Source organism: Miniopterus natalensis, chromosome 14, assembly GCF_054644295.1.
Source record: "Miniopterus natalensis isolate mMinNat1 chromosome 14, mMinNat1.hap1, whole genome shotgun sequence".
NCBI classification, from domain to species: domain Eukaryota; kingdom Metazoa; phylum Chordata; class Mammalia; order Chiroptera; family Miniopteridae; genus Miniopterus; species Miniopterus natalensis.
The window spans coordinates 23,511,005-23,538,990 of NC_142094.1; the positions used below are offsets into that span (position 1 = coordinate 23,511,005).

Below are 27,986 nucleotides of genomic sequence, written 5' to 3' on the forward strand. Positions count from 1 at the left end.
CATGCGCCAACTTCCCCCTCTTCCACCACGCCTCTCCCCTCCTACCCATCTCTCCGCGGGGCGGCGCAGACGAGTTTACGTTGTACGTGCGCGCATCCCAGCTCCCCTTCAGTACGCTCACCGCCTTCACTATGCGGCTAGAACTAGAGCGTGCGTACGAAAGGTTACCTTGGCTTCGCCTGACAATGAGCGACAATCAGCGGGGCTGAGTCTAGGCGCAAGCTCTGCGGGAAAGGCTTTCCCAAGGAAGGGCGGGGGAGATCGAAAGTCATGTGATCCCGTGAGCCCGTCGCCATTTTGTGTTTTTTCTCCCTTTTTCCCCTAGTTCAAGGACTTGGGTACTTTTAACTCTTTAAAAAATTTGAGATAACGTTCACTTAACATGTAATTCAGTTTTAAATATTTTATATTGTACAATTCAGTACCTTTTACTATATTCATAAGGTTGTGCGACCATCATTATGTCCATCTTTAGAAACCCCTACCCAGTCGGCGGTCAGGCCTTAGTCCCTGCTCCCTCTAAGTCCTGGCAACCACTAATGGGTTTTCTCTCTCTTTGGGCTTGCCTGTCCTAGACTGTTCTTATTAATGGTGTTATATAATATATGGCCTTTTGTGTCTGGCTTCTTACTGTATTGTTTAAAGATTCCTTTATAGCATGTATCAGTACATTTCATTTTATGTTGAACATACTCATTTAAATGGATGATACCGTTGGCGGGAGAAACTGCACCAGGTATAATGCCGGTGGAGTCAGAACGGACCTTGGTTCAGCAACCTCCATACTTGAGTTCTAGCTAAGAAAGAATTCGGAGTCAAGACTCACCAAACTATGAAAGAAAGTTTATTTAGAAAATCACAAGGTGGAAGTGAGCTATAGAAGGAATGGGCTAAGGAAACAAGTTATGGAGGCAAAACAAGGAGCCCGTGTACCTTAGGACCGAGATGGGGGACAGGAAGGAGAGGGCCTGCTCCCCACAGCAGGGAGCCTAGAGAGTCGGGTGAGGTCCCAGGGGGGGATCTCAACAGAGTAGTCGTTGCCCCGGCCATGGCTCAGCGGTTGCACATCGATCTGTGGTCCAGGAGGTGGAGGTTCCATCCTGGTCACCTGCCTGGGTTGTGGGCTCAGTCCCCAGTCCTGGGGCATGCAGGAGGCAGCCAATCAATGACTCTCTCTCACTGATGTTTCTCTCTCTCTCTCCCTCCTCTCCCCCTCCCTTCCTCTCCCTGAAATCAATAAAGACACATATATGAATATTAATCAGCTTTCCAGGTGTGTCAGGGGTCATTCGTCAGTGCAGCTGGTCCTAAGGGCAGCTGTGGCATAGTTTGTCTGCTTCTGCTGCTTTTCTGCGCCTGGAAATGAAACACAACTCAGGCCAAGATGTATTTGATGTGGGTCAAAACCTCATTGTCCTGGTGGCTTAATGTTTAAGGGCTACTGTCCAGCCTCCTTATTTGTTACCCCTCTAAGGAGCTCTCACCCAAATGACTACCAACATGCCAGGGGAGGGACAGTCAGGGGAGGTCAGAACCACATGACCAGCCATATACAATGTCAGGGGGTCTAAACCCCATGACCAAGTCATAGGCTAGGGGAGGAAAGGGTACATTGGGGGCAAGGTCCTTGCTTTCCCAGTTTACCCATTGCTAGGCACCTTGGGTTTCTGCCCTAGTGACCTCCTCCTTGTTCTGCTCATGTCTGTCTAACTGCCTAACACAATATCACATACTGTTTATCCATGTCAGTTGATCACTTGTGTTGTCTCCACTTTGGGACTGTTATGAATAATGATGCTATGAACATTCACATACAAGGTTTTGTTTGAACTCTTGTTTTCAGTTCTTGTAGGTATAATGCCTAGGAGTGAAATGCTAGGTAGCATGGTAAATCTATACTTAACTTTTTAAGGATCTCCCAACCTGTTTTCACAGTGGTGTTGATGTAAGAAATGCCCAAACCTGTAGAGAAATTTTATGAGTTTATTTGAGCCAAACCGATTACATATGCTGGGAAGCAAGATCTCAAATGCTCCAGGGAATAACAGTTTTGCAGCTTCTGTTATGCATTTGAAATTAAGGAGGGAGCACATATGGAGGTGGGAGAAAGCAAAGTGAGGACTAGATAACAGGATAGTTAAGATTATGTACTCTCTTGAAGGTTAATACCCCCTTCTAGGGAGATTACTTCTGGTTTTTCGAAGGTGCACAAGAACAATGTACAGAACTCGCTTAAAATTTTTACTAAAGAAACTGTAGCCTGGGGTATGACTACCCATCATGACCTGCCTAGGTAGAAATTTATAACCTGATCACCCTGTGAGGTTTCTTTCCATAGAACCACTTTTTTCATCCACAGGGGTTACACCAGTTAAACATTCCCATGAACAATGTACCACATCCTCCTCAACTCTTATTATTGTCCTTTTAAAAATTATTATTATTATAGTTATCCTAGTGGGTATAAAATTATTTTCATTAGTACTTCCCTAGTGACCAATAATGTTGGGAATCTTTTGGGCCATTTGTATATCTTCCTTGGACAAATGTCTATTCAAGTCCTTTGATTTCCCCCCTTCCCCACGTTTTGGTCAGATATAAGTAATATGAAATTTATCATTTTAACCATTTTTAGAGTGTACAGTTCAGAGGCATTAACTATATTCACAGTGTTGAGTCAACTATGCCCTGTTTTAAAGCTGGTTGTTTGACTATTTTTTGTTGAGTTGTGAGAGTTCTAGTTCTGCATACAAAATCCTAATCAGAGATATGATTTGCAAATATTTTCTCTCATTCTGTGGGTTTTTTCACTTTCTATTTTTAATTTTTTTTTATATATCTTTATTGATTTCAGAGAGAGGAAGGGAGAGGGAGAGAGAGACATAGAAGTCATTGATCAGCTGCCTCCTGCAAGCCCCCCACTGGAGATCAAGCCCACAACCCAGGCATGTGCCCTGACTGGGAATCGAACATCGATCTCCTGAACCACATAGGTTGATGCTCAACCCCTGAGCCATGCCAGCCGGGCCCAGGCAGTTCCTTTTACAGGGCCTGCACAGGGACTTACTTGTGCTGGGGCAGCAGCTTGAAAGCAGGGACAGACAGGGAGGAACTGAATTGTCTGGCATCAGGGTGAGAGCTGGGAAAGTGGCAGCTTTCTGCCAGACAGAAGTGCTGGCAGAGGCCATTGTTCCTTTTCTGAGACCTCCCCTCCCCCCCAGAGCTGCAGGTGGGCACCATATAAGAGTCTCCATCAACCTGGATCACACTGTTAATCCTGTCCTGGTGATTCCCTGAGACCCTGCCCAACCACTCTCGGTCTTATCCAAACTCTTTCCAGTGGCTTGTACTTACAAATGGCCTGTCTTGGCTCATGCTTCAGATTTTCCTAAAATCACCCAAACAAGCAGCATCTTAGCAAGAACTTCAACAAAGAGATAGAAAACATAAAAATAAACCAGTCAGAAATGATGAATAAATTAACTCAAATGAAGAATACATTACAGGGAGTCAACAGTGGAGTAGATGAAACAGAGGGTCGAATTAGAGAATGGGAAGATCAGGAAGCAGGGAACACCCAATCAGAACAAAACAAAACAAAAAAATGAGGATAATGTAAGGAGCCTCTGGGACAACTTCAAGTGTACCAACATTTAGGGGTGCTGGGAGAAGAGAGAGAGCTAGAAATTGAAAACCTATTTGCAAAAATAATTACAGAAAACTTCCCTAACCTGGTGAAGGGAATAAACATACAAATCCATGAAGTGCAGGGAATTCCAAACAAGATGAATCCAGAGACCCACACCAAGACATGTCATAATTAAAATGTAGAAGGTTGCCCCGCTGGCCGTGGCTCAGCGGTTGAGTGTCGACCTAGGATCCAGGCAATCGGGGTTCAATTCCCGGTCAGGGCACATGCCCGGGTTGCGGGCTCAATCCCCAGTCAGGGGCATGCAGGAGGGAACCGATCAATGACTCTCTCATCATTGATGTTTCTATCTCTCTCTCTCCCTCTCCTTTCCTCTCTCTGAAATCAATAAAGATACATTCAAAAAAATTATTTTTTTATTTTGGGTTTTTAAAAAACATTTTTATCAATTTTTAGAGGGAGGAATTGGAAGAGAAAGAGAAACATTAACTTGAGAGCGGAACATAGATGGGCTGCGTCCTGTACGCCCCCTGCTGGGAATGGAGCCTGCCACCCCAGCAAGTGCCCTGACTGGGAATGGAACCAGCAACCTCTCAGTGCCCGGAACAATGCCCAACCAACTGAATCACACCAGCCAGGGAAAATATACATATTTTAAAGAAAATAAACGATCTTTGTTGAAAAATGCTCCTTAATAATGTCTGTCATTTAAAATTCTAGTGAGGGGATCACATCGTATGGTATAAAAACACCAAGATGTGCAGAAAAACATCTGGAACTCCGATGACCTTAAATTGCTGTTTATTAACCCCAAATCACTTATCTCTGGATCTCTTGTTACATCGGAAATTGCACTGTTGCCCTGGCTGGTTTGGCTCCATGGTTAGAGCGTCGGCCCTGAAGGGTCCTGCTATTAAACTTGTAATGGGTTCAATTCCCATACCTCGTTGAGCACGTACCTCGGTTGCAGGCTCAATCCCAGGCCCACATCAGGGCACATGCAGGAGACAACCAATTGACATCTCTCCCTCTCTCTTCTTCTCCCTCTCTCTCTCTCTCTTCCTTCCACTCTCTCTGAAAAGCAATGGAAAAAATATCCTTGGGTAAGGATTAAAAAAAAGAAAATGCATTGTTTATTGGTTAAGCCATTTTCAGAAGTAGTCAGGAGCATCCTGAGTATAAACATTGGGCAAAAGGGGTAGAAGGTCATTATTTTTTCCCCTCTAATGTCTTTGTACTTTTTGAATTTTATACCAAATGACATGTCTTAAATATTATTTTTTTTTAAATTAAGGTTCATTCCCTTTAATCCAGCATTTTAGTGTTCATCATAGTAAAAAGTTGGAAATAAAAATGTTCAATAGGAGTGATAAAATTATGGGACATGACTATGCTTAAACACTATGTGGGCATTAAAAATGATATGACATTAGAGCTGATGTGAGAACTATAGGAAGGAGCTAGCCATATGAGGTTCTGAAGGTAGAACCAGGCCCCAGGTACAAAGACTTTGAGTCAGAGAAGAGTTTGGCCTGTTCAGAGAACTACAGAAGCTCAGGGTGGCTGGAGCATGGTAAACAGAGCAGATAGGTTGGCAGGAGCCAGGTCACCAAGAGCTTTGCAGACTAAGTAGTTTGGTTTCATATTAAGTACACTGGGAAGCCATTGGAATGTTTTAATCAGGAATGTCATGATCTGTGATCTGTTTTTAAAGGTTTACTCAGGCTGTTGACTAGAGAGCATTAAGAAGATAAAGGATCTAGAAACCATGTCACTAGAGGAACACTGAAGGAACTATATATTTGGCCAGGAGATGATTAAAAATACATGATAGTTGTCTTATGTGGTAGATGTTTAGTTAGGATATTGAGTGAGCTATATAACAGAGAGCAAAATAATAGAAAAGGATACTTATTTTGTTCTCATGGAAAAGACCAAGTTGATAGGTGGCTCAGGGGAGTTGGTCATCCAGGGACCCAAGATCCTTGTTTTGCTGTTCTGTCATGCCCTAGCGTTTGCCCAGGTCTGTATGGTTAGCCTAAGTCATGTCTCCCTTGTAACTAGTCAGGAAGGGGGTGGAAATGTAGTCTCTAGCTGCCCACCTAAACCTGGGGAGGAATTGGGGCAGGGGGATAAAGTTGTTCCTGTTACTAGAAGGAAGAGTGCTACCAGGATGCTACAACAGGGGAGGTAGGTTTCAAATTAGATGAATTTAAAGCATCTTATTATTCTGTGATATTTGCTGTAATATCACTAAACGCCTATTGTTGATATGTTTTCACTTCAGGTTTTAATGAATATTTTAGCATACTGTGTTCAGGATTAAGTTTATTAAAATGATAAGCCCAAGGGAAGGCATGAGTCATTCTAGACCCAAGTTGATTACTAGTTCTGCCAATTACTAGGGGTGTGAACATAATTATTTAAGCTTTAGAACTGATCTATAAAATGGGGTCACTAAGAACCCTTATTTAAAATCATCACTGTGAGAATTAAATAAAATAAAAAGCAAGGTTTCTAAGACATAATAAGGATTCCATATATGTAGCCATCTTGATTTTGTGAATACAATCCATACATTTGGTCATCTTCAAATATTAAATTCTTATAGTCTCTGGCAGTTAAAAATGTGTAGATATTTGATTGGATATTAAATTTTTAAACATATTATTTTGTAGAGGAAAGAAAAATTAGACTACCAGGTGCAAAATAGAAGTATAAAATTTATTTAAAATCACCCACAAAGTTCTGTATAATCAGGAATGATACAATTTGCAATAGCTTTTTTTTTTTTTAAAAACTCATGACAAAGATTTAAAATATAATTTCAATTACAGTATTCATTTAGCCTTATCCTTTAGAACAATTTAAAAAAAAGAAACTTTATGCTCTAAATAAATGAGACACAAGGAAAATATAATAGACAATTTCCACAACTATCTTTACATGTATGTTTCAATACTAGTACATTTCAATGCATTTTGCTACATAAACATGAAATCATGTACAACTGCTGTGCACCAAAATTTAGCTTAATTCGATCTTTCAAGTAACATGCAATTTCAACTCACAAGTCTTCAAGTACTGCTAATAAGTGTTCCCTTGTATGCAGAGCACTACATCTTGATCCTGAATTGAAATAACCATCATTTTTTCCCCTTCTACATGGTGAAGTGCTTTTTCTTTAAACTGTTTTCCCCATATGATAAGAACAACAACAAAAGGATATTTGTGGAGTTTTAAAATCTTTTTTTTTACTATTTCATTGTATAGAATATTTAATACAGTATAGGGCAGCAGTAGGTAAAAATAGGTCCCCAAAAGCAAAAAAATTAAAGGTACAAAATAAATAGTAAATACCCTCCAAAGAGAAAAATTCATCTAGAGACAGGAATATTAACTTGTGAAATTGGTATTTCTCTCTTGGGAATTCAGTACTACTCTATTTTACCATAGTGAAGGATCTGTGAATATTTTACTCCCACTAATGTTAAGCACTCCGACTTCACCTTTGAACCAAGTCATTGATATGCATGTCAATCTACTGGTAGGTCACCATATAGCACAAGAGAAAATGAAGAAACTAGAAATTAATGCTTTTCTCTTTTGAGTAGTTTTATGAGTTTCTCTTCAGGGAACACTTTATGATTTCTTAGTAACCCAAAGATGACCATCCACCCATATGTCACAATGCAAAAGCTACCCTTTATTTTCACTATAAAACCATTTCTGAAAAAATATTTCTCTTGAAGCACCTATCACACTATCTCATAAAAATTAAAAAAAAAAATATGACCGTACATAACAATAAAAAATATTTAATCTTTGTTTTTTTAAAGAGTTGTTTTTGTAGAGTCATACGTAGTCAGCCATTTTATAATATTGAAAACAGGCATTTGTTGAGATAGGCAGCTACTGAACTTGGTCACCAAAAGTGGAATTTGACTATTTAGGGTAGTTTGGCCTGGTTTTTCCATTAGTAACCTATAATGTACTGATGGACTAGCCAAAATATCTCACCTGTTTGTACCTATAAAGAGCTTACTAAAATTTTTACTAATACATCTCATTTTTCTTAACTCTCTGGGCAGAGGTATGTTTAACCTTTGACAGAGAGATTGTATGTAGCTGGAAACAAAGTGGAACAAAAAAACCAAAAAAAATTCAAATAAGTACTATCTGTTAGAGATGCCAACAATCTCACATTTTTGCCTGAGTCCTGGGAACTAGAAGAGTCAGTTTACCCAGCACATTCCTTCAAGAAAACTGCATTTCAATATAACAAACACATTTAACTTTGATTGTGGGTTGCTGACTTTAGTCTTTTAAAAAATATTTTTAAAACAAAGATTACTTAGGAGGTTTCCCTCTATTTAGTACTACAAGGTCTTTTTGAAAAAGTGTTTTTACAAGGAATAATAAAACTTAATCTAAGCCCTAATGCAGAAGTCCTGGGAATTTGGGGAGACCTTCTTAAGTATGCACAAGAAAATTGCTGGCTAAATAAGTAGTGCAGCTGTCCCCTCAGAGCCCCGCTGGCCACCATGGTTCTGCTGCACGTGAAAGGAGCACCAAGCTGGAGGAGCTCATGGTGCAGGTGACCGGGGTCTACAATACTGGCTCCAGGTGTGGCAGATCTGCTCACAAATGGAAGAGTTAGCAGAACATGAAGTATTTCTCCCTCCTAATATGCAAGGACTGATTGATGACCAGACTGAAGAACTGAAATTAAGGGATGAATTGGGTGAAAAGTGTGCACCCAGTGGAGGTGCAGTATTAAAAAAGGATGTCATCGGACGAAGAAATGGGCATGCCACAAATGAAAAAATAAAGCAAGATTTAAAGAACACCATAAGAAGCCAAAGCAATAATACCTAAGAAACAAATGGACGCCGGCCTGTGTTACCATGGAGATGGTGAAGGACGCCCTGCCCCAGCTCCAAGGGGGAGTGATGCTTGTTTATCCCATGGGCTGCGCCCTACTATCCCATCGGGATGGAATTTGAAAATACGATGTTGGGAACTCAGGCAGGACACAAGGTCATTGAGGAGTCAGAAGCACAGCTGCGGTGGGCTGCCAAGGAGCCAAGAAGAACAAAGAAAGTTTCAGACTACACGGGCAGAAATGAAAAAAACCAAGTTGTCAAGATTCAGCAAAGGGGACAAGGAGCCCCAGCCCCAGAACCTAATGTTAGCAGTAAGGAGCAGAAGCAGCTGATGCTCAGAAAAGGGAAGAAAATGGTGAGGGCTCCTCCTTAACTTCTCCACGGGGGTACAACGCTGCTTTCAGAAGACACTTTCATGGGTGCAAAACATAAAGTGGAAACCAGGATGAGGTTCACCCGTTGATGAAGCTTCCAAAAATATTAGCTCACTTCTCTCTTTAGGTAAAATAATAATAATGGATAATCACAACCGTCTGTGAAGATGTTGAAATTTCTAGTTTTCTTTTTAGTTTGAATTTTTACAATAAAAGTTATTTTTTTTAAAAAAAAATCTGCCTACATTATTATTTCGGGACTATTTGTATTTGAGGTTCTTCTTTGACAAAATTCTAAGGATGTAATTACTTACAAAAATAAATAGTGGAAAGAAAATACTCCAGGAGCATGTTTTGCATACAAGGTTCTACATTATTTTTAGATCAGGTCTGACAAAATTCCTAACTGATAACACTCTCTAAGTCTCAGTTTACGGTGCAGAAATGCATTTAGCAGTCTGCAGATACTAAATGTTTTAGTCTCTGACTTGCTGTGTGTGTGTGACTTGGAGCAGCCATTAGCTGTTCTTGCCAACCTACAGGTTCCCCACCAGTGAGATGGAAACATTCTCTGTCCAATCTTCAGTGCTGGAGAAAAAAAAGTAGCACATAATAAAGCAGTTTGATAACCTAAAATATTATGAAGCACAAAGATTAATTATAACTTTTCTCGCTATCCTATTTGATTTCAAAATTGTTCCTCATTTTGAGCCGAGAACTTTTTTCAGATAAAACTGGTATGGAGTGGGGAGAAAGAACATTAAAAGTATTTCTTAAATTCAATTAAAAAAGTAAAAAAATAAAAACACAATAAAGAACTCTTCAAATTACTTTTGGTTCACTTTTTAATTTTTCTCATGCAGATTATAGAAGAGTTCCTATTATTGCCAACAACCAAATTCCAAAGGGGTAAATTTACATTAGAAAGTAGATACCATCCACAAAATTGGACTGGGAGATAGGAGGAAGACATGCAAAAAATACTCTCGTCTATAGATTAGATCCTTTACTAAGAAAGTCACTGGTCACAGACAATCAGTATGATGCATTATACAAAAACAGGAAAGCCATATAGAAGTAGTGGTAGAGTATTTAGCTTCTTGTATAACCTTCTGTAGACACTCAAACACTAATAGACGAGTCTAGAGTGAAGCACTGTTGGGATAGAAAGAGATCCCTCCATGCTAATCCAGGGTCTTGTGATCACATCTATTCCCAAAAACTGAACTTGCCCCTGAAAAGAACTGAATAAAAGCTCTTAATTCCTTTTGGTGTTATTCCAAAAGGAACTTCAGAAGCATGACTTTAAAAGATAGGAGACCAAGACCAAGGTCACCGCGGTTCTTAAAGTTTGGCGGCGGACTCGGGGAATGGGAGAGAGAAAGGGGAAGCGTGGTTTTAAAGGAAAATCAGAGGCGAGCATAAGAGCAGTAAAAAGAATTAGTGCACTCAGTGACACTACTTTCAGGAACATGAGGGGGGAAATAACAAGCAGTGTTTCTGGTCCGATTATAAATTTATATCTAGCCAAATGAAGAAGCTGAACTACTCTCTAATATTGTTTCTCTGAAAATGCACAAGCGTCTGACGGCTGCAAGGTTTCGTTCCGACGAGCGAAAGGGAATGCCTTTCCCAACAGCCCACAGGGACCACGTTTCTCTTTAGAAAAACTAGGATGAAGCTCCCAAAGTGGCACCGAAACATGGATGAGTTAAATCAGCTAATGTTTAACACGGTAACATTCCTACCTTAGACCAAGTTTTGCTTTGCTTTACTTGAGGGGACACTTATGGCCAAAGGAGCTAGAAGAAAACCTGTGGCCCGGGAAGGACCATGGGGAGCACAGTAAGGATGGGAAAGGAGCACAGGCACCAAAGGAAAGACGTGTTGGACTCTCAAACTAGAAATCCCATGAACTGCAGAATGCCACGAGAAACACGCGGCGGGGCCCTCAAAGCAGTGAGAATTAGGAGTGGCAAAGTAAGGAATGCCTCTGGATTAGCTGAAGGAATGAAATATGTGCCTTTTGAAACAAACACCAGTATTTGAATGGGTCCCACTGGAAGCAGGGACTGAGAAACACTCGTCCAGATACCGGAACGTGGAGCTTGATGTGGACAAAAGGGTGATGTCCTGGGTACAAGCCACTTTCACAAGCTCAGAAATTAACAGAGGAATTTAGTCTCTATGTTATACACAAGAGAAAAGCAAAAAGATGCCAGTTCATCTCAGTACATCCCAAGAAAACACACGCATTCAGCTTCTGATAAAGGACATACTGATTCTTTCTGAATTGCATGCCAGAGCCATGGATGGCGTCATTTCCTAAACCTGTTAGATGAAAGCTCAACATAGAGCATGATTTGATTGGGGCGAACCCAGACTCTTTCAGGAATCAGAGCACTGATCACGTAACTGGGTTAAGGGAGCCATACTACTGACGTTGAAGTTACAAGTACAATACACTTAAGGGCAAGGTTAGCAGCTGTGCACAGTAAGACAGTGTCTGACATGTAGCCAGCCACGTCAAAATAAACTAGGCTGGGACGTAATTGTGGGGCCAACTAGGCAAGACACGTGGGTAGACTGTACAACTATGGTTAGGTAGTATATACAATAGAAATATACTTCCCCCAATTATTTCAACCATTCAATCTTTTATAACTCCTTATATATGCCTAATACTTGTTCTGGGGAAATAAAAGCCTGTACTGTATAAATCCTTGATATTTATTGAACACCGAACAAGACTATTGCCACACTTTGTTGGATGTGTTAACAGGCTAGTTTAATAAGTAAAAGTCAGCTAAATTTCCCAAGCAAGGATCAAGAGGTTCTGAAGGCAGGGAAATCTTGATTCAATTTTACTTTTATCCCTGAACCTCTCAGAAAAAACCCTAAAGCCATTTTAGTTTTGACTTGTACCAAAATAAGATTATTTCGCATTAATAAAATACCTTGTGGGTGATCAAATCAAGTTTTTTCCCCCTACAATCATCCTAACCAAGAAGTGGCCTTCGTTTGATTCTTTAAATTATAATTACAAAATTAATTACACACTGACATTAAAATCTGCTCTCTGGGCCCCACTGATTGAACTTTTATGACTTCTAAGATGTCTCCCAGTGCTCTGAGAGGCCACTACTATTTTAGCTTATTTCACAATTCTCATTAATTTCTACAAAAGATCAAAACTCACAATTGTACTAAAACTAGACAAAAAAGATTTCCATGCATTAAACAGTTGTGAAATAGAAGGTAGCTATATATTATTAAAGGTCATACACAGCTACTGATTTACTTGGCATATTCAAAAGAAATGCTGTGCCGGCTATCGGTGGAAGTTGTCATGCAATGCCAAAACTTTGTCCCAGATAAAATATTTCAATATAATGTTTTAAAAAGACTCAACTGAAATAGTTTGGGGTTATTTTCATACATGCTATTGTGAAAAAAAATAACCGGTAGAAATCCATGGAAGTAATAACATTAGAAAGTAGCTTACTTCACATGAATTTAGTCAGTATCTCATTTACAAGAGTATGCATTCAATAAAGTATGTATTGGGGTTATGTCTTAAGCAAACTGCTTATGGATCTATTCTAGTAAAATTCTGTATTTAACAAATGAAATTGTTTCATTTACATGTAGGCTGTGTAAAGATGTTGGAAGGTTATTTCAGATGCAAACATTTTGCTAGTAAGTTGCAAAACTTAACCTACAGCCATATATTTTCAGGTAGGCTCACTTTTCAGTAACAATATATTTCAGTGACTTTCAACCTTTTTTTTCCAGCTCATGGCACACCAAAAAATACATTATTTTGCCGATCTGACCCACCCCCAAATTTCGATTTTGATTCACTCACACCAGACTGCTATTGTCGCTCGTTGCTGTCACTTTTTGACAAGCTATGGGAAAAGGTCAGTGCCCCCGACAAATCCTCAGGTATTGCATGTTTTAAAATTCTTGTGGCATAAAGGTTGAAAGTCGCTGATATATTTCAATTAGGTTTTTGACAGAATATAATTGGTACTTTGTGTATGACTTGGAAAGAGGTTGTAGGCGAGGCTGACAAGCACAAGAAAAGATGTTCAGTTATAGCCTAGGAGCCATTAGAAATGGGGTTCTGAAGGGCAGCATATTTTGTAGGATTCTACAATAGGCAGAGGTTGCTCCCATCATAAAGTTTGTAACATCAACAGACTGGGCTATCTTGGGAGTCATGTATCAATGAATTCAACTCTCATACCATGAACAAAGGCAGAAGATAGAAAACCCAATTTGAGCGCTACCAGAAAAGGTAAAACAAGTGATCATTACAGTAAAATATAATAGAGGTGTAGAAATAATATTAGATGACCAGTTTTCTGAGTGAGAATGACATTTCAAACAAATTTATTTCCGTGCTTCATGAAAAAGAGCAATCTAATAGCAGTGTAGCCAGCATACAATCACAATGCTGCAGAACATTAAACAATCATGAGCTTTAAAAAAATTACAGGGCACACAACGGGACGGTAAACTGTTAAACTTATGAAAGAGTCCAACAATGCAAGAATCATGTGTGGTTCCCACCACGGGGTTATCAGTTGAGCAGACCATTCACGGTGTTATAATAACTGAATGGAGACATTTTTAGCCGAGACTGGATATTTTCATGTACTTGTTTTGGTAAACTGCAACTAACTTAAAAAATACCAGTATTTCCCTAAATCAACATTAGTGCTTCAAGTTTAGATTGTTAAGGAACTTATTTTAAGTTAGTGACACTGATCTGAATTGCTGCTCGCACGCACACACACACGCGCACACACACACACACACACATCACAATGGATTGTTTTGATGGGAATGTGCTATTTCTTTGAAAAATATGAGTTAGAATATCTTCTAGGATTTTAATTCTTCAAGTTTACTGTCATGGGTGGTGATTCAAAGAAAAACAAGTTAATAGTTAAATTTTGCAGACATTCAATAAGTGTTGAATGAAAGAATGGATAATGGATGGACGGATAAAGTATATTAAAGCTTTATCCATTAAATCTGGTGAGAAAATAATTTCTAGTGAGAGCTAAGGCCTAAAACGAAATATTACAAGGGTGTATTCCTGATAGTCTAATACTAGTAAATATCTTATTTAAGCAGCTGAAACAATAAACAATCACTTATATAATTATATGTATAAGAAACCTTAGGCTCACAAAAATATACATGTTTTAAAACAGAAATCTAAGGCACACAAAATACTAAAACAAGTCAATGAATTACCCTATTTTACATATTCAAAAGCAGAAGTCTACTTGTACAAGAAGATGGTCTATCAATGGACATTTTATTTACAATCCCTTCATATTCCTTTACTTTGATTAGTCAAAAGCTTGAAACTGATACTTTGCACCATATATTACTTTAATATGTTATGATGAGTTTTCTTTAGAGAGCTTACTGGAACTGTTTGCTTTTGCACCAGAATTGTGAGTGTTAGCGGTTGTGGGCTTCCTATGGCATTTCCAGGGGAGAAGCACCATTAGGTTTTCCATACTCCCAAGGAATCTGAGACTTTGAATATTATAGCACCTCTGCATTTTAACAGAATCAAGTATTTCACTGAAATTTCTTCCTGTTCTAAAAGTTTGCTTTGGGTAATCTCTCTCATTTTGCTGTGAATCAAGAGAGTAATAGAAAAAATAATGGGAGAGCTGAAATACACGGATTGCCTATTTTCCTGTTACCTAGAACACAGGCAATTATCGCAGAAGTTATTTTCCCAAAACTGTATGTTTAAATTTTGAATTAGCTCTTAATGAATAGAACTATATTTATAATACCATTCCTACGGTTTGTTTGGGGTGTGTGATGATAATAAGGAATTTGTTTTCAAAATATTTCTACTAAAATTTTATTCCTATTCTGTACCAGAATGACTTCCAGAACAAGTAAGGCAATTTGGGATGGGTAGGGTCCTTATTACTTAATTTTTGTATTTTATCACCCTGAAACTTTATAAGCATTTGACTCTTCTGAATCCTATTATGTCCCATCTCCTTTTAGAAACACCTTTCATGGGTTATATTGAGAAAGCTACAATGAAAGTAAATTGGGATCAATGTTGCTCAGTAAATCAGAAGAGATCACTCTTAATTAGTTCCCAAGAAAATGTTAATCAATATTGGTGATATGCTTTCAAATTCCAATTTTAGATAATTAACCAATTTCGCATGATCTGTTTTATATAAGTAGCTAATATTTGAGTGAGAAAGAACACATTAAAAAACACAAACCATATACATGATTAGAATACATATTGCAGTTAATAAGATGGAACTCTACACAGCAAGAATAAGTGATTTCTCTTGTATGCAAATATGCACAAACAATAGACAATAGGATTCTTATACTATACTATTTCAAGTTACTCTTAAAAATAGAAAGTGCTTTTAAAATATATATTTACAATTTACGAACAGCCTCCAACCATTACTAACAATAATGAATTATTTTATACAGGAGAGATACTTTAAGAGACAAAACATTTCATTGGTTTATTTAAAAGGAATATGCCTATTTTCTAGCAATGATTGGAAGATGTTGGAACAATGGCACCATGAAATAATAATTCAGCTTATTTTTAACTGTGTCCATGTGGTTAAGCACCAGGAGCTGTGTAGAGTTAACACTGTGTATCTTGATTTTACATCATAGCACATTACCAGTTAAAATCCTCTAAAAATTACTCATTTCATAGTAAACAGGCTTAATTTAAAGCACCAAACTGAGTGATTCTCTCAAGGTTAACACCTAACCAAAACATTTCTTTATGTATTTAAAATTATAAAACTTTTATTTTTGCTTAAAATGTGCACCATCTACCAATTGTCAGAATATAGTCACAGTTAAGAAATACCCACCCTATTGTGTATTTATTTTTCTTTAACTTCAGCTTTCAAATGGGTGAGATGAAGATCTAGTAAACAACAACATGACTTTCCTTTAACAGCACCTTGGAGAAATACACTGCACTAGCAAAGGCATCAGAAGGGGAGATAAGCCTTCAGACCCAATGGTTATAGGGCCCTGCAACGTGTGTGAGAGCATAAGGGGACACGGTGACAACATTGTCATGGGTTGATGTTAATGCTTTATGAGAGGGAATTTGGTTCAATTCATTCACTTCAGGGGACAGCTTAGAACCCTCACCAGCTGCCTGACCTTTCTGCTCCAAGGCCTTCATTTTCCTATTCTTGGCTTCTTTAGCCTCAAACTTAATCTTGTTTAGTTCGAAACCGTGTTGGGGCCTATTTAGGTTTTTGTGCTGGTAGAAGACCAGGGAGAGGCGTGTGGGATGATTCCGGTTCGGGTGTCTGACGGGGGTGGTGGCATGGAGCTCTCGCCGGGCACACTCGATTAGAACAGAGCCATGGGAAGGCGCTATTGCCACCCCCCCGATATTGGCATCCAAGAAGATGTGCTCACTGTCTGACCAATACTCGTCAATGTGGGGGACCTTCTCCTCAGTGGGCGACAGGGGGTCATCGGACAGGGGCTCGTCCGACAGAGGCTCATCTGCTTCCGAATGCTGCTCTTCTTCTTCCACCAGAGAGGAAGCAAGGTCAGGAGCAGAGGTGACGAGGGGGGGCTGCTGGTCTGGCTGCTGGGGAGTTAGCTGCTCAGATGGCCCCGTGAGGGGCTCAGAGCCACCCGGGGACTCTGAGAGGGGGGCGGGCAGGGCGGGAGGACTCACTTCACCAGGCTGTGCGACTCCAGGGCCTGCCCCAGCAGCAGCGTTAGCACCACTGTGTCCCGCAGAAGGCATCATGCAGTGCGGGTGGCTGCCTCTTTCGGAAAGCCCGCAGGGAACCGGGGCGTCGTTCTTGGAAGCAGTCTTAGGGGACCAGGAGAAGCCTGGGGGCGAGTTTGTCTCTTTCACTGGGTGAGGAATGGATGGGGTCAGTGAGTAGGTTTTAATGTTGTCCGAACCTTTGAAGATAAAATTGGGCTCAATTTCACTTTTAATTTCAGGTTGCAAGGTCTCAGTTTTATTCCCTAAACAGAGAAAAGGACACCAAATGTGAAGGTCAGTACAAACTACTTTTGGCAGTCGTCGTCGTAAGAGTACAAAGAATGATATGACCAAACACTGATGACGTCAGTGCCAGCCAGTTCTCTTCTGTTCACTTTAAGTCAAACACGCACACATACATTAAAATTCGGATGTAGTTGGTACCTTTTTCACCCAGTGATTTTCCTTAAAGAATTTTTCATGTTCTAAAAGATGATAATATGATGACATAGAACAATATTTAACTACCTGAGGAGATGTTTAGATGGATTTTAGGTATTGCATGATCTCATTTTTGAAAAAGTAAAAAATAAGTAACAGTTTATAACTATTCCTGGGCAAAGAAAGCATCATAATAGGCAAAGTTAATTAGCAAAGGAAGGCACATAGAAATGTTAGTTGAAAATAAGCCATTTGTAACCCATAAAAACACATGCATTTAAGCTCGTTCCTTTCTCACCGAGTAGGGTAGGTCATTATTATCACACTGGTCAATGTGGGTAACTGCTCTGACACACCCACACAAATATTACATCAAATGAAAATATTCTTGCTGAGGACATTCTCCCTGTTTCAAAGTTCTATTCCCCACCCCCCCGCCCCGATGATACAACCTAGAGACACAATGGTTCTCATTTCTAAAGAAAACTCATACATAGGAACCCAGGAGTGGCACTTCAAGACACCCATGCTACTATCTATGGTTGACTACTATTATTATAGAGGTTAAGTTGTCAACAAATATAAATGATGGGGAGGAACGATTAAAATACTGATGAATCTTTTATTGAGTTGAATAAAACTGACAAAGAATTTATGGGTAAGGTTTCAAAGGGGTCAAGAGGTTATGGGCCAAATATTGTACATATGGCTACTAATAAATTGAACCTACAAACTTTTGGTGCGCGGGAGGACACTCCAATCACCTGAGCCACCCGGTCAGAGTGGTATATATTACTTTTAAAATAGCATGTAAAGTTGCAATCTATTGGAGAATGACACAAAAATGAAAATGATATGATTGTTATTTACAAGCAGCATGTAATGAGTTAAATGAATCTTAAAATAAAACTAAATTAAAATCTGTGAAATGGAGCTACAGGAAAAAAGGAATGATAATTCTCTCTGCCTTCCCTCTTCACTATCCCTTTATTGAATCTTTCCCAGCATTATAAAAATGCCTGCATTGTCATTTCTCTCATCTTAAATATAAAGATCAAAGAAGGAAAGGAGTACCCATTAATTCAAAGTTTGAATATCAATATTAATTCATGATATATATATATATATATATATATATATATATATATATATATATATATATATATTTAGGTTCCTTGGAGAAATGGCTGAGTTTAGATATGGGGCAGGATTAAATAAGATGAGCCTGGAATATCTGGTCAAAACAAAACCTATCAAAGACAACTGGAGTATAGCCCGGCTGGTGTGGCTCAGTGGTTGAACAACTACCTATGATCCAGAAGATTGAGGTTCAATTTCCAGTCAGGGCACATGCCCGGGTTTTGGGCTCAGTTCCCAGCAGGGGGCGTGCAGGAGGCAGCTGATCAATGACTCGCTCATCATGGATGTTTCTCACTCTCCCTCCCTCCCTTCCTCTGAAGTCAATAAAAATATATTAAAAAAAAGACAATTGGGGTTGTAACAAAAACATTTCAGAAGACAGCTTGATGGGTTTCTACTGACTAAAGAAGAGACGATTTAAAGATTGTTTTTTAAAAGCATTTTCAAATTTAGTTGGGAAAAACACCTATTTAATATGCACTCAAGTATAAACTGTTTTTAAAAAAAACATGAGATCAAAATGATACTAAATTAAAAAAAAATTGACCACATTAGCCGAGCTGGGCATGGCTCAGCTGTTGAGCATCAACCTAGGATCCAGGAGATTGTGGTGGATTCCGGGTCACGGAACATGCCCAGGTTTTGGGCTTGAACCTCAGTAGGGGTCGTGCAGAAGGCAGCTGATCAATGACTCTGTCATCATTGATGTTTCTATCTCTCTCTCCTTTCCTCTCTCTGAAATCAACAAAGATTTATTAAAAAAAAAAACTGACTACATTAGAACATGCTTGGGAACATGCAATCTGAAAACTGGTGAATAAAGACAAATAGCTAAGTATTTACTCAGATTTCCCCATATGAACCATTCCTCGGAAATAAGTTATTGATAAGGGCAATATTTTTTTAATAGAAGATCAACTAACGAATGGAAAAAGAATGATAGATTTTGTTCCTCCTAATGAAATAAATAATACAGAATATAAAGGTACCTAAAGTCATTAGGTAAAAAGCTGACAGGGAACAAGAACGTAATAGTGAATTAGGCTGACAAACGCCTGGCCCATGAGTCAGGCTCAACATCACCACGTATATTGTGACCTGAAGAAACAGAAATAAAGGATCACAGATGGTGGTGTTGTCATACCAATTTTTTAAAAATTGAAGCTGAATTTGGCTCTACAGAACAATGGTTTCTGCTATAATGAAAAAAGAAGAGAGAAAAAGAGGAAAAACAGCAAGCTTTAAGTTAAATTTAAAAAGTATAGGAGACATGTAAAATTAATATAATGTGTGACCTTGTTTGTATACTTATTTAATCTAACTAAATGTAAAAAAAAGCCACTAGGAGACAAGCAAAGCAATTTGAACACTGGTTGCTTTAAGGCATTCTTTGATTTTCTTGTTTTTGTTTTAGGTACTGTGGTTTAAAAATTCCTTATATTTTAGTGATATATACAGATGAATCAATGGTAGTAAATGAGACATGACCTCTGCAATTTGTTATCAAAAATATATATAGATGCAATAAGAATGGATACGTACTGAAATAAATTTGAACTGGGAGCACATGAGGGACATGGGATTCATTATATAATGCACTCAGTATGTACACTTAAAAATTTTTCCATTTAAGAAAAGACCCTCAACCTTATAACCTATACCTCATTCAACTCAGCCCATTATAGCCAAGCACAAGAATCTCTCCGATTTTTCTGTAAACCCACTTCATTCACTCTCACCACCACTCTACTGAAATAAATCTACTCTAGCAGGTCCTCTAGCAACAGCCTTCCAATCTGATGGCAAAATCCAGTCGCAACCTCGCTTGACGCGGGAGCAGGGGCCTTTGATGGAGGTGATGCCTCCCCCTTGGGAACGCTGCCCTCGGTGGCTTCACTCCTACCTCGCCCGAGATGCCAGCTCTCTCGTGCCGGCTGTTCCTCATCTCCGAAGCCTTTACAAATGGAGAATTCTCAGGATTTGGCCTTGATAAAGTCTCTTACCGCCTTTAGTTTCTCTCTGTGATTTCCCGCATTCTCGTGGTTTACATTCTGTCTATAAAATCGGCCTCCTAAACTACATGTCCAGCTAGAAGCCTTCCCGAGCTACACTGCATTCAGCTGCGCACCGAACATCTACAGAGCCTGGAACGTCTCTGCAAAGTGCCTCAGCTCTCTTTCCAATTCTGTTCTCCTCCCCACTTCCTCATGGCAGGTGGTGGTGTCTCCACACTTCCAGTTTCTTCAAGCCAAGAACATCAGGGTCAACCTTGACACTTTTGGGGGACATGCTCTAAATTTAATCCATCAGAAATCCTGATACCCTCAAACCATCCAGAGTCAGACACTTCTTGGGGCCTCATTGGCCACCCTGGTCTGAGCTCCACCACCTCTCTCCTGAGTTGTTAGGATACCCTCGTTATGATCACCCTGCTTTCCTATTATCTGCCCCACATCACTCTAGTTTTAACCCAGTAACTAGAATGTTAGGTTTGAGTCACACCATAGCCTTTTCGTATCCTGAAATGCCCAGTAAACTTCCTCTCGTTCATAAAAAGTCCAGTTTTCACAGCAGTCTACCAAACCTGAGATGAACTGCTCAGACCCCCCTTTACCTCTCTGATCTCATTCTCAGCTATTCTCATTTTACACTTGCTCCAGCCACACTGGCCTCCTTGCTTGCATCAAGTATTACAGGAAATTCCTGCCTCCTGACTTTTGCATTTGCCATTTCCTCTGCCCAGAATGCTATTTATCCAAATAAAAACACTACAGATTCTCATTTTTAAATGCCTCATTCTGAGGGATGCTCAGTAATATTTGTTGAGTAGGTCACTTAAGCTGAGTAGTTAATATTTGTAGTAGTTTAATATTTGTTGAGTAGTTATTTAAGTTACTTAAGTTGGAAAGGTGATCAAGGAAGTGATGTCATTTCATGTATGCCAAGGAGGAAGAGCGGGGTTTCAAAACAGATGTGGAACCAAAAAAAGGATGTGTTGCCTTGGCCAGGTGGCTCATGCGGTTGGAGTGTCGTCCTGTACAACAAAAATGTTGCAGGTTCAATTCTGGTCAGGGCACATACCTAGGTTACTGGTTTTATCCCTGACTGGGGCTTGATCAATGTCTGTCTGTCTGTCTCTCTCTCTCCTTTTCTCTCTCTCTAAAATCAATAAAGCATACCCTCGGGTGAGGATTTAAAAACAAAAATCACAAAAAACCCCACGTTTTTTAAAAAAGCATAAACAACCTGGCAGGTGGTAGAGTGTTGACCCATGAACCAGGAGGTCACAGTTCCAGAAGCACAGGCCTGGGTTGTGGGCTTGATCACCAGTGGGGGGTGCGTGCAAGAGGCAGCCGATCAATGACTCTTTCATCATTGATGTTTCTCTCTCTCCCTTCCTCACTCTGAAATCAATAATTTTTTTTAAAGCATAAAGAAAAAAAAATACTGAGAAATACAGATGAGAAACTTTTGTTGACTTTTGGTTTTGTTAAGTATTTAGAAATGTATTTGGTGCCTTACATATAGTTTGAACTCTAACCAAGCTATATTAAAAACAAATAAAATATAAGAAGAATTAGCTAACTTAATTAATTAATTGATATTTGACATAAAGTTTTCTTTTCTATAATGCCCATTCCTAACAGAGTGGAGCAAAAATAAAGGAGAGGAAGGATGCTGTGCAAAGGAAACTACAACTTCTGCTGGTGAAAGTCGTGCACAGAAAATTAACATGGTCTGCAGGCCTCACCTAAAAGTGACAGTGATGAAGCCTTACCGTTGTTTGTTGTCGAGTTATTCTTCCGCTTGATTCGAGGAATGAATTTCTTCTCCACAGCCCTTATCTTATGCGGGAGGACCTCTGGCATCATAGCTGCTCTTTTCTTCCCACAGCGAGGAATTGGCTGAGTAAAACATGTTCTTTTTTTGCGGCGGGGTGTGAGGACATCAATGGCACCAGATCTGATCTTGGCTTCCATTCCTTCCCTTGAGCCAAACTCATCTGTGTCTGACAGTTTATAAAGGGGCAGCACATGCAACTGCTCATCTTGAGGAATAACACCTAATGAGCGGTTGTCTTCTCGTGTCAAAGTACAAACCTGATAGGAAGAAAACACGAAATGGAAAATATAGGGCCTGCACATTCACAATGGCTATTCCTACCTTCTCACTGTTGCCGTGGTGTAAGGGATCTGTACTCTCATTTTATTTTCAATTGGTGACTATTGGTATGTTAATTTTGGATGTCATATCTTAACCCACCCAACACGATTCAATTCTATTAACTTAGCAATTGTTTGTGAGCAGACCATTATAACTTTGAGTTGATTTTATAAGTAAATGATATTGCATATGTTTATATATTTTATAATATTTTAAATATTAAGCTTTCTATCTGTTACCTTGCATTTAATTGCCCAAGTTAAGGAATGGTTAGTGAACAGTTTACTGCCTTCATATTAAATATTAACTATTAAGAAATTATTAGTTTAGCCTATACATAACCTTATTTCTTAATATTTACATAATGTCACATTCCTTGTGGCAGAATGAGCTTAATTATAATGAATTTTCTAATTTGCTATGTTTCCCTCTAGGATTTTTTCATTTCTATCTGTTAAGTGGAATTTATAGATATCTTGTCTGCCCTCCTTATCAGGAGGATTTTTTTTTCTTACCTAAGAATTTTATCTTTTTTTTTTTAACGTATCTTTATTGATTTCAGAGAGAGGAAAGGTAGGGGGAGAGAGAGAGATAGAAACATCAGTGATGAGAGAGTCATTGATCGGCTGCCTAGCTCGCAACCTGGGCATGTGGCCTGACCAGAAATCGAACCCTGATCGCCTGGATCCTAGGTCGACGCTCAACCGCTGAGCCACGCCCGGCCGGGCGTTATCTTGATAAATTTTCTCTTTCTGCTCCATTTTGCTTCTATTTTAGTTAAGAGCACATCAATAGCCTGGCCAGGCGTGGCTCAGCGGTTGAGCGTCAACCTAGGATCCAGGCGATCGGGGATCGATTCCCTGTCAGGGGCGTGAAGGAGGCGGCCGATCAATGACTCTCATCATTGATGTTTCTATCTCTCTCTCTCCCTCTCCTTTCCTCTCTATGAAATCAATAAAGATATATTAAAAAAAGAAAAAAGCACATCAATAAGCTTGTCTCACTTTGCTTTGAATGTGAAATAGGACACCTTAAGAAAATTCTATCTCGAATATAACCTATCTCTCAGTCCTTGTCCTCACTTTATTTTTATTCATTGCAGAGAAATGAAAATACACAACTATACACAGAAAATTCCTGACCATTGATACCAGGTAGTATTCTACTATTTTTATGATAATTTTCAAATGTCATTAAATATCCATTAAAAGCATACCCAATGGTTTCATTATGTTTCACTGAAAACATTTTCCTAGCCTGGCTGGCCTGGCTCAGTGGCTGAGCATCGACCTATGATCCTGGAGATGGTGGTGGTTCGATTCCCTGTCAGGGCACATGCCTGGGTTGCTTGAGGGCTGGATCCCCAGTAGGGGGCGTGCAGGAGGCAGCTGATCAATGATTCAATCTCATCTTTGATGTTTCTATCTCTCTCTCCCTCTCCCTAACTCTCTCTTAAACCAATAAAGACGTATTAAAAAAACAAAAGTGCATTCTTTAAAAATACAAAAAAACCCGAAACATTATAAGTTGCCTACCTTTCTAACTACCGTTCGATAGCACAGAAATGTTGCTTTGAATAATCATGTAACCCCTACCTCCCAGCAAACATACCTCAATTAAATACACAATTCAAGAGCTTCAACAAAATACAGGTTGAAGGGTAGTTCTGTAACTTTTTTGGAAGTACAGTACTTCAATAATAACTTAAATTTAAAAAATTAATACTATTGATATATACATAGTGGAACAGCACATACAATATTTGTTACAAGTCATATTTAAGGTCTCAGCCTAAGCATATAGCAATGGGGCTTTTAGAATCAAAAGCTCCCAGGTACGTACCACAGTACTTCCATTATTCATGTTGTGAATGTCCCTGTGGGGGTGGGCACAGAAGTCTAGGCAAGCGGTGACCCCAGAGAAAGGACGACCTTCTCTGTTGCCAAGCCGACATTCTTGGGCAACGTGTTCGTACTTTACCTAAGAACAAATAAAGTATCACACACAGTTTAAGACAGACTCACTTTAAGGAAAGGGTAAAAATCACTTCCTGAAAAAGTTCTAAAATTTAATTACAGTTTGTAGTTTCAGAGATTTCTGAAACTACTATATCTTACTGCACTGAATGTGTAGTTTAGTAACATTCGGGATAGAGTTTGAGAATGCCTGGGGAAAATCATTGCTGTGACTGAGGCAGGGTGGGGACACGAATGCCCACTGGTGGTGGATCAACGAGCAGAGCAGCCTGAATCATTCCATTAGAAAGAGGCTAAGGTACTGCATTCATTATGTATGCAGCTTTCAATGTGTATAAAAAGTAAATATGTACACATATTCACAAACCAGTACAGAAAGTGAATTTATAAAATTAAAATGAAAAGTTGCCCGGCCAGGCGTGGCTCAGCGGTTGAGCATCGACCTAGGATCCAGGTGATCGGGCTTCGATTCCCGGTCAGGGCACACGCCTGGGTTGCAGGCTCGGTCTCCAGTCCGGTGCATGCAGGACGGAGCCGATTAATGATTCTCTCATCACTGATGTTTCTCTCTCTCTCCCTCTCCTTTCCTCTCTGATATCAATAAAGATATATTTTTTTAAAAAATGAAAAGCTAAAAAACTAAAAGAAACAAGATGAAAAGGAATTATAATTTTAGGGGGGTGGGGAAAGAAAAGCTAAAATTTAACAGAAAGCACATTATTCTTAATACAAATAAACTAAAGATTTAAAAAATATGAACCTATGCTTATGTTTAAATATTTTAAAATATCTACACTTATTTTCTACTTTGTTTGATACGTGATTTGTAAATATTTCCCCCCATTCTGTGCTGTCTTTTTTTTATCCCCTTCCCGTTTGATTGACATATTACTGCCATGTAACAGTAAGTTTAAGGTGCACAATGTGATGGTACATGTATGAATTGCAGCAAAATGATTACCACAAAAAAGTTAGTTAACACTTCTAGCCCTTCCCATAATTATAATTATTTCATATGTGTAGTGGTAACATCTAAGATCTCTTAACGATGCTTTAGATCCCCAGATTTTATGTATCTTATAGCTGGGAGATTGTACCCCTTGACTAATATTTCAACATCTTCCCTCACTGTATTCTTTCTTAATGATGATGTCCTTTGACAAATTTAAAAATTTTTATGATCTAACTTCATTTTGGATTGTCTATTGCTAGTGTATAGAAATACAATGATTTTGCATGTTGATCTTGTATCCAGAAACCTTGCTGAACTCACGTATTAGTTCTAATAGTGTATGTGCCTCGATATTTTCTACATATAGGATCATATCACTGGCAATCAGAGATAGTTTACCGCTTCCTTTTTTAGTCTGGATTTCTTTCACTTACTTAATTGCCCTGAATAGAACTTCCAATAACATGTTTCATAGAAGTGGTGAGATTTGACATTTTTATCTTGTTCCAGATATTAGGCAAAACACTTTTAGTCTTTTATCATTAATTATGATGTTGGCTCTGACTGATTTTCATATGTTGAACCAATCACACATTCCTGCTTTTATCTTTTATTTTTAGAAATAAGCATAATTCTTTTACGAGTTTTAATTCAATTACTATAATACTTTTAAAATTAACACTAGATAACTTTTAAAGCTGTTTAATAAAAAGAAATATACATCAAAGTTCAAATTAGAAAAGTTTTCTAGTAACAGTAATTTTGTTTATATAGAAATTTCAACCATGTTTAAAAGTACCATGTAAGGTCCCAAAACATACCTGGTTCTGGTAAGCAACTGGAGCATACTGTTTATAAACTGGAGCTAATTGTGTGGCCAAACTCTGTAAATTATCTTCAAGGTTTTTTTCCTATAGGAAAAGATAGTCCATATAAAAGTTGTTTCACAGTGACATGAAAGGTGAGTTTAAGGTTATGGAAATGATATGTAGTTAGTGCACAATTCATATTTACCCTGATGAAAGAGCTACCACAGAAAACAATTTGGATTGTTTATTTAAAAATCTATACTATTAGTGATTTTATGCTTTACTTTAGTCTTTTGAAACTAAAATTCTATGTTAAATGCTAATTAGAAATCTAAATGGTGTTAGAGGTAAGTTGCAAAACAGCTTATGTTGCTAAAAATGAGAATCATATTTTATATTTATTCAGTGATACTGGAGACTTTAAGTAAATGAAGACAAAGTTGCTGCTGGCAAAGGGAGATGTGGAAGCAAATAATTCTAACACAGTGCAACAACTTTCTATAACAGAGAGGAAAGCAAAGCACATAAGGCGTATATCACATAAGCAAATCCTGTGTCTAGGGCTTCAAATCTAGTAAGTGGGCAACTGGTTGTCTAAAATTGGTGTTTTCTTTTCTACACCACAATGGCTACAAATTGAGGAAGATTTAGTGGGTCTGTGAGGAACCTTAACACCATTACTAAGAATCTGGAGTAGCTCAGTGCCAAGGTTGTGGGTTCGATCAGGACACATACAAGAAGCAACCAATGAAGGCATAAATAAGTGGAACAACAAATCGATGTCTCTCTCTCTCTAATCAATACAATTTTTTTTTTTAATATTACTGATGACAGTATGTGGTGTGATGCAGAGAAGGAAGACGTTGGAAACAAAAGTTGAAAGACCACTTGGATAGTTTTTCAGAGATAATTAATACTAAATCAAGTCGGGGACCTTTTAAAAATGATCAGTCACATCTAAGGAAGTAAATTGAAGGGGAAATAGAGAACAAGGTTGGAGGAGGAACTTAAGAAGATTTGAGGCGTCTGTCTCGTTTGAAATTTGGCAGATGCGAAGAACACAGAGAAAAGACTTCCATATGAATCACGTCACCTCTGGTACGCATTAGATTACTATGAAAGCCAAAGCCACAGGGCAATGTAGACATACGAAGTTAATTCTTGAGTGTGTCTAACAAGCCTCAGTCTTAGCAACTGTAAAGCATCAGTGATAACCGTTTGAGTTTCCTGACGATTTATGGTGATGCTTTCATTGAAAAAGAAATTTATGTATATGGTCTATATTTATGTTACTCTGTCCCATTTATCTGTCTACTCAATTATCTGTTCCTTAATGTAACCTGCTAAATACAATCAGGAAGTTAGGATCCTATTTTGAGAACACTTCCTGTCTATACACACATTATTTTATTTATTTGGGGGATACTTTAGAATTATGATTTAAATACCTATTGAAAAGATTTTGATTGTTTTCTAATACTTAAAATATTGGGTGGATTAATTGTGTTTTACCGCCAGTAGAATATTATGAAATATCCACTGTCACAAGTCAGACTTGTCATCTTATAAAATATCTCATTTATTGGGGAGAAATGTTGAAAAAAAGAAAAAGGAGGTAAATAGAACGAAATCAAATAGACTGTAGAGCTGACTTCTGGTGTCTATTTATGAATGTAAGGCTCATTCATATTGTAAAAATCTTGACTTTCTAATTATTTCATTAGAATAAATGTGTTTAGGATATAAAGATTTCTACTTATCAGATAAACCTGTTGGCACTCAAGCCAACATCGCTCTACTTTTCTCACCCTA

General features: G+C 38.6%; 1 protein-coding gene and 1 pseudogene across 5 annotated transcripts in view; one reads left to right on the forward strand and one right to left on the reverse strand.

Moving 5' to 3' along the window:
- Window position 1: 1 nt before the first annotated feature.
- LOC107526067 (cilia- and flagella-associated protein 298 pseudogene) lies at window positions 2-8,908 on the forward strand (annotated as a pseudogene).
- The window catches only part of TET1 (tet methylcytosine dioxygenase 1), a 115,412-nt gene continuing 93,778 nt past the window's right edge, over window positions 6,353-27,986 (reverse strand). For 3 of the 5 annotated variants that reach the window (XM_016198381.2, XM_016198379.2, XM_087824385.1), the window contains 4 exons: window positions 26,187-26,276; window positions 24,280-24,417; window positions 22,025-22,373; window positions 6,353-16,955 (listed from right to left, as the gene is read on the reverse strand). In XM_016198381.2, the coding sequence (XP_016053867.2) occupies window positions 15,964-16,955; window positions 22,025-22,373; window positions 24,280-24,417; window positions 26,187-26,276 (1,569 nt within the window). In that variant the 3' untranslated portion in view covers window positions 6,353-15,963. The remainder of the gene's footprint in view (window positions 16,956-22,024; window positions 22,374-24,279; window positions 24,418-26,186; window positions 26,277-27,986) is intronic. The other 2 variants (XM_016198384.2, XM_016198380.2) reach the window with 2 other exon arrangements.